Source organism: Liolophura sinensis, chromosome 7 (assembly GCF_032854445.1).
Source record: "Liolophura sinensis isolate JHLJ2023 chromosome 7, CUHK_Ljap_v2, whole genome shotgun sequence".
NCBI classification, from domain to species: domain Eukaryota; kingdom Metazoa; phylum Mollusca; class Polyplacophora; order Chitonida; family Chitonidae; genus Liolophura; species Liolophura sinensis.
This window is the reverse complement of record NC_088301.1, coordinates 37,114,670-37,121,306: the sequence shown is the minus strand read 5'-3', so window position 1 is coordinate 37,121,306 and position 6,637 is coordinate 37,114,670. Positions and strand designations below refer to the sequence as shown.

The window sequence follows — 6,637 nt, the reverse complement described above, 5'->3', positions numbered from 1 at the left end:
TGATAAGAAATAATCATCAGTCTGTTTTATTTTTAAGTTTCATTACATATAGGCTACAATGCATTTTCGGAATTTCGCCTTATATTTTCGGGTTTTCAACATGCGCACATTCGGGTCTTCGCCTAAAACGCGAAGTAAACTTCACTCCACCACTTTTTGGATTTTCGGCTGGCACCTTCGGGTTTTCCAGATTTCGATTTTCGCACATCTTACATTTCTGAGATGCGGCGCTGCAGCGGATAGTCGGAGACGCGCTGTAATAGGTTTTTGGTTTCTAATTTTTTTTATACGAAACCGAGATGTATTATCCTTCCGACCGAACGACAAATAATGGTGGGATTTTAAAGCTACAAAACTATGTACCCTTCTAGGACCTAAATATAGGCAAGGCTCCCGTTTGTATAATTATAGACGGTCCGGAAATAGGTATAGCTTGCTAGCACATCGTCAGAGAAACGTTTTAAAAGCAATTTCTGCATGGCCACCAAAATTCGGTACGGAGCCGAGATAAACTGCATATTTTTTCCTTTCACCATTTGTTTCTAAAATTTCATCCGCTTTAATTTTCTGCAAATCTTGATTTTGTTCGTCGATGACCACTTAGGCCTACATATCGCCCTCCTTTCAAACGAATGATAATGGGTTAGCGCTACATCGGCAGTATCGCATGCTTGCCAAACAAAGGTCAGTGCTTCACCTCGGGGCACTCTGGTTTCCTCCACCCATAAATCTGACCGCATACCATCGTGTATAGGAGAAACATTCTTGAGTATGGCGTTTAACAGCAATGAAATAAATAAGTAAATATTTATACAAAACCTATACCTATACAAAATCCTGTGCCAGTGCACATGAATAGCCTATATATCCGCCAGTGTATAATTATAGACGGTCCGGAAATAGGTCACAAGAACCGAGACTTCCGTTTAACACAAGTTTCCTAAAACCATTTTTGCCTTCCAGCAAGAAAATATTTTTCAGTATGGCGTTATGTAACCACCAATCAATCAGTCTCTCGATATATCTAGATATATATACACGTAACCGGTAGTGTCAGCTACGCAAAATATGTTGAAAGGGCAACTTTCATGAAAGCGTTAATTTGCCGAAAGGTTTCTTTATTTGACTTTTGGACAACAATATAATAAATAGCTATAAATACCTTATGTAGCAACATATAGCAACCTAGAGAGTCAGTAATTAAAACAATAACTGGAATAGTATTTACTTTATATAGCCTAAATTTCACAAAAAAGTTCCATTTCCTAGGCTTGCATACATTTCAAGCATGTTTAACACACATATATTCCATCCCTTCACCCCCATGTCATAACTAGGTAGTATTGTTCAGGCTCAACATAACGCAATCACATTAGGTGTTTCTACCTAGAACAAATCCTCCGATTCTGGTGGAATGAGTTGAATGCAATGCCACTTTATAATTATAGCATGTACACAAAAGTGCTTCTTGAGGTTATGATATTAATAATCCATACATACAAAAGGTCTGTCATTGGAGACTTTGTTTATAGGTATACAGAAAGTCATTTTGTAACACATTCCCGGTGTGTATTGATGTAATTGTATACCCTATGGGGTTCTGGTCAGTTCAAAAATTTCAGGTAGCAGGTAGAAAAATAGATGTTGCCATAATGTTTTGCCTTGCATATCTTCCACACTTGTACTAATCCAGAGAAATGATTATCTTCACCTTGAAGAAGCCTGAACATTTCGCTCCAATGGTAATGCTACGTAGAGTACTTCAACAGGAAGGGCACAGATCTACATAGCTGTATCAGTAAGTTATTTTGCTTATCTTCCAACATGTTTAGTGTGGCGCCCAGTGGCTAAGAGATCTCCAGTTTTTTTGTTTGTTATATCCACACTGAAATATGCCAATGTGCGGCCAATCTTCAATGGTTTAGATTCAATGACAACCGTTTCTCCCACTTTTGCACCTTTGACATATCTGAAAAAAAAAGAAAACATCATGGATCAGACAAAAACTAACGCATTCTGCCCAATATTCAATGCAGATCTTTGTGTGTACAGAATATTTTATTGTCTCACAGTAAAGATAAATTCTGAGCATAAAATATGAATTAATTGTGAATCTAAATTTTTGTAGTTATGAATTGGCATTCACTATGCTACAGAGAGTAGATCTCATGTAAAATAAATGTTGTATCAGAACTTCCTAAAATATTGTAAGCAAGCAGTACCTGTAAGTAAAATCATTGTGTCATGTCGATGCCAATTAATCAATGACTCCAGTAATTCTATTTAATAGACTGAATTTGTTGGTCATTCAGGTTACAGGAGAATGAACTGTAGATCACACTGGAAAGAAGTTGACAAGCTAACATTTGTCTCCCAATGGCTCAGTTGCCAGCCACTTGCCAAACAATAGTATGTAGATGGCTATTATAAAAATAAAAGTAAAAATCAGAGATTGCTGAACAGTGAAAGAATTTCACAATTTTCACATACCACAGCAGAATATGAGTAAACTCTCAGCAACTGTAGGTAATGTGAATGGTAGTGGAATACTATAAACCTGCTACAAGTGTGCTAGTGTTCAGATAGTGGCAATAGTACATGGGTACACCTCCAGCAGATGAAGGCTAGATTTATCATAGTGGAATACTACAAACGTGCTACAATTGTGCTAGTAGTAAGTTAGTGGCATTAATATATGTGTATACCTCTAGCACATGAAGGCAAGGTGAATGATTTTGGAATACCAGTTCTAGAAAGCTGTAACAAGTGTGCTAGTTGTAATAGATGAAGGCTAGATGTATGATATTGGAAAACTGGAAACAAGTGTGCTAGTAATGAGCTAGTGGTATTAGTATATGTGTTCACTCTCAGCTGATAATATAAAAGCTAGATGAAGATTGTCAGTAGAAGAATATCAGAAGTCTACTACGCTGGCCTACCACTGTAAACCATATAAGATGGGAACTGTTTTTTTGTTTTTTTTTGTCTAAAGCATTTGAGCACTATTACATACGTTATATTGAGTTCCACGCTTATGCCAGGGTTGCTGGTATGAGCTTCCATACCCCATGTGGACACCGCATCAACCAGAGTAGCCATCAACCCACCATGCAGACTGCCATATAAATTTTTATTGTCTTCTGTTACTTTTAACTCACATACACAGCCCCCATCACTCCCTGATATCACATTAATCTGAATGAAGAAATAAATAAGTAAATAAGTAACAAACAAATAAATAAATAAATAAACAAACAAACAAAATACATAAACGAATAAAATGAACACTTAATTAGGAAATGGACTGCATGCTAAGTAGATATATTGTATTATCCAGATTTGCTGAAAATAGACTGAGATGAAGCTCGATTGAAGACATAGGGCAGTGAATACTATCTTGTTTCTCTCCTACCACAGAAATCTGCCTAAATAGATAAGATAATAGATAATTTGCTCATGACTTCTGATTTCAGAGTTCAGTTGGACTACACATAAGCGGGGAGCTATTGTGCTATTTATTGTGTATTTAAATACATTTTCAGAAGTTTTGAAACTCATTTTCAAAGCTCTGAAAATTATTACACTACAGCTTACAGTAGTCTATGCACAGGCCTAATACAGACTTCTCTCCAACTGAGGACAGAGATCATCACTTTTACAGAGGCCTGATCAAGTATACCACATTTCTAAGAAAAAGAACATTCAAAAAATGATGGAAGATTTCTTTGTCATGTTATTAATCCATGTGGAAAAGAGTGAATGTTGGTGAAGTTTACCAGCAGTGGAGAAGAGAAAGTATCTTCATGCAGTTGTAAACCCTAATTGTAACCACAAGCTGTGGGTACCTCACTGTAATTTACCAAGGCTTGCATCTGAAGTAAGGCATTTAAAAGCCTTCTTCTTGTTTTAATTCATTTAATTTTTTTTTATTTTTAAATATATACCACTTTCTAAAGCTTTGAAAATGAATTTTTAAGTTTTAGAAAATCATCTTCAAGCATAAAAGATAATAACTACACAAAGCTTGAAAGATCGTTTTTCAGAGCTCAGAAATGCTTTCTAAAGATTTAAAAATCATTTTTAAAGACTTACTAAAGCCTTTATTACATGTACTATATATCACTAAAGCTTTAAAATTATGAAACATATAGCACAATGGCACCACATATAAACATCTACATTTTTTGTCTTGTTTTCTCTGTTATTCATACTCAGCAATTCTGGATGATGTACATCTTCTCCTGATATATGCTAATATATTTACATATTTATTTGATGGGGTTAATTATATATGTTGTCTTACCCACAATCTGTATTTATATATTAACAAAAGTGATCAAGTTTATTGGTAGAGGAAGCTGAAGTGTTTGGGATAAGCCTAAACCACAAGCCCGCACAATGCACTTGAGAAAAAAAAAACCCGACCCAGTGCACGATAGCTGGACTCGAACTTCTGGTCTCCGACACTTGAGCAAAAGCCGATACCCCGAACAACTACACTTTTATCTGTACACATTTATTCAAATGGCGCTTCATAAACGCAGTTTATGTTTCTTGTGAAACATAATATCCTTGTTGGCACAACTCAGTTAAGAGGTACCTAAATTACTAAATGTCAAAATGCAAATCCGTCATGTTTATTAATCAGTATGAGAAGTTAGTCTGATGATCGCCAATTCAAGCAAAAAATCGTCAAAATATCTCTATCAAGGAGAGCATAACCTGTGGCAGTTGTGGGTACTAGATCATATAACACATCTCATCATTACCCCACTCAGAGTGTTCTCAAAACCTTTGTTTTTCAGGCGCATGGAACAGACTTGCCGGAGTGCTTGTAATGTACTTCTTCCAGCCGCTGCCATTTTCAGCATATGAATAACCAAGGGAGTTAACCTGCGAATATGCTACCGCAATTATCTCCCTTCGAAATATTTCTGTGTTTATTTTTAACTATTTATTTGCTTACGTATTTAGTTATCTTAAACATCAATACCGATTAGTTTCATAGCTAATGGAAAATGAAATAAAAGGAGAAAATCACTGAACTTTGGGCGGTAAATGGTGTGCTTTCCAGTAGATTTTGCACTCGCGGCAGAGCGAGATCAAGGTTACACGGACGCATCGATTTTCTTACCGGTATCATTTATTTAATTGCGCATGTGTAACCTATAAGAGGAGAAGGTTTCTTAATTTTTTGTCAGTAATATCTTCATATGATGCTTACGCTCAAACCAAAATATTACATGGCTCATGGCAAAAGTCAAAAATTTTAGGACTGTCTGCAGGAGCTCACCTAGGTTCATACTCCAGGTATCAGCATGGGATTTGATGTTTTGTGATGAAGGGGGTTTAAATTTCCTTTCTGAAAAAAAAATTCTACAGGAATTAAATCTACCCTGTTTTCGCTAAAATGCAATACTTGTTGACATTAGAAACCAAAGTCTGAACACCTCTTCTCAGCTGCGTTGAAGTTATGTAAGAATTGCAAACCCTAACCCCTTTAGCACTTGTCGACATAAATTGTTCCAAAAGGTGAACATTTTTCTTAATATTGCACACAGACAGCACATTTAGCAAATTTTCATTAAACATAAAAAGAACTTTCAAACCTGTTTTAAAACATACTATTATAATATATAATGATTTTGCTCAATCTATCTATATACATTCTAAAACAGCTATGTTTTATTTTAAATACCACCTCTATCTATATGTTGTGATTACTGTTGTGCTATATGTTTAGCATAAGCCAAAATATGATCGGATACAAATTGGCAAATATTTGACATCCTGAGAATCAGAATAGCTGCACAGACTCAGATAAATTCTTTGAAAACCTGGCTCACGCATAGTTACACTGTAAAGAGCCTACTACACCGCGCAGAAACCGAACTGCACCCCCGCTAAAAAGGTAACCTCGATCAGCATCTAGAGACTTCTTACCAGACTTCTTACCGGCGAAAAGTGTCAGTACTGCAATACAATCCCTCCAATATTAGCCTAATGAATTAAACGCTGTATGGAGTGACCATATGGCAGAATGCAAAGAATGCGAAGAAAAAGGTCTGTTTTATTATATGATTAAAAGCTAATCCGTAAATACCTACCTCTCTTCAGATCTTCTCTTTCAAAAGAAAACCAGTCCAGTGGTATACCACACGGATCGTCCGAATTACCGAAAGTTCTCAGAACGTAGACTGGGTGTCAGCCAGGTTGAATGCTATATACTGAGAGAAAAGTTTGGGTTAACTGACTCATGCCATATGACAGTTTTCTGTGTTGAATTAACTTAGTTGTATAACTCAGATTTTTAAGTCAGTTGACCCATACTTGTCTCTCAGAGTATAATTCCGCCACTACACCCGATATCAATATGGCGTTATGCAAAATAGACCTACTGGTGATACATATATCGCGCGTGCGACGTTGATTTTCCAGGGTGTAGAATTGGGAAAACCTTTCGCTTTCTAATTCCGCGCCTAGGAGCAAATGGCATCTCTGTTAAGCAGATTAATTTGACACCGATTCTACACTAGAATCTGTAACGGTTGACGTCTCTCTCAATCTCACCAATTCTGAAACCACCCAGCGAACACCAAAATCTCTTCTTGGACCCACGCAATGGTGACAAACAAAT

At 36.4% G+C, this 6,637-nt stretch overlaps 1 protein-coding gene across 1 annotated transcript; it reads right to left on the bottom strand.

Annotated features, from left to right (window-relative positions):
- Nucleotides 1-1,145: 1,145 nt before the first annotated feature.
- LOC135471658 (acyl-coenzyme A thioesterase 13-like) lies at nucleotides 1,146-4,975 on the bottom strand. The gene is made up of 3 exons (XM_064750968.1): nucleotides 4,770-4,975; nucleotides 3,014-3,195; nucleotides 1,146-1,969 (listed from the first exon to the last, which is right to left on the bottom strand). Exons 1-3 carry the CDS (start codon nucleotides 4,869-4,871, stop codon nucleotides 1,813-1,815), a joined length of 441 nt encoding a protein of 146 aa, XP_064607038.1. The 5' UTR covers nucleotides 4,872-4,975; the 3' UTR covers nucleotides 1,146-1,812.
- Nucleotides 4,976-6,637: the final 1,662 nt, after the last annotated feature.

What these genes read in the sequence shown, in the direction of transcription:
- LOC135471658 (XM_064750968.1), bottom strand. Translation starts at nt 4,871, where the DNA reads ATGCTGAAAATGGCAGCGGCTGGAAGAAGTACATTACAAGCACTCCGG. An exon ending in TTGAGAACACTCTGAGTGGG is followed by an intron (nt 3,196 to 4,769) that starts GTAATGATGAGA and finishes TTCTTCATTCAG; the next exon opens with ATTAATGTGATATCAGGGAG. An exon ending in AGCGTGGAACTCAATATAAC is followed by an intron (nt 1,970 to 3,013) that starts GTATGTAATAGT and finishes TTTTTTTTTCAG; the next exon opens with ATATGTCAAAGGTGCAAAAG.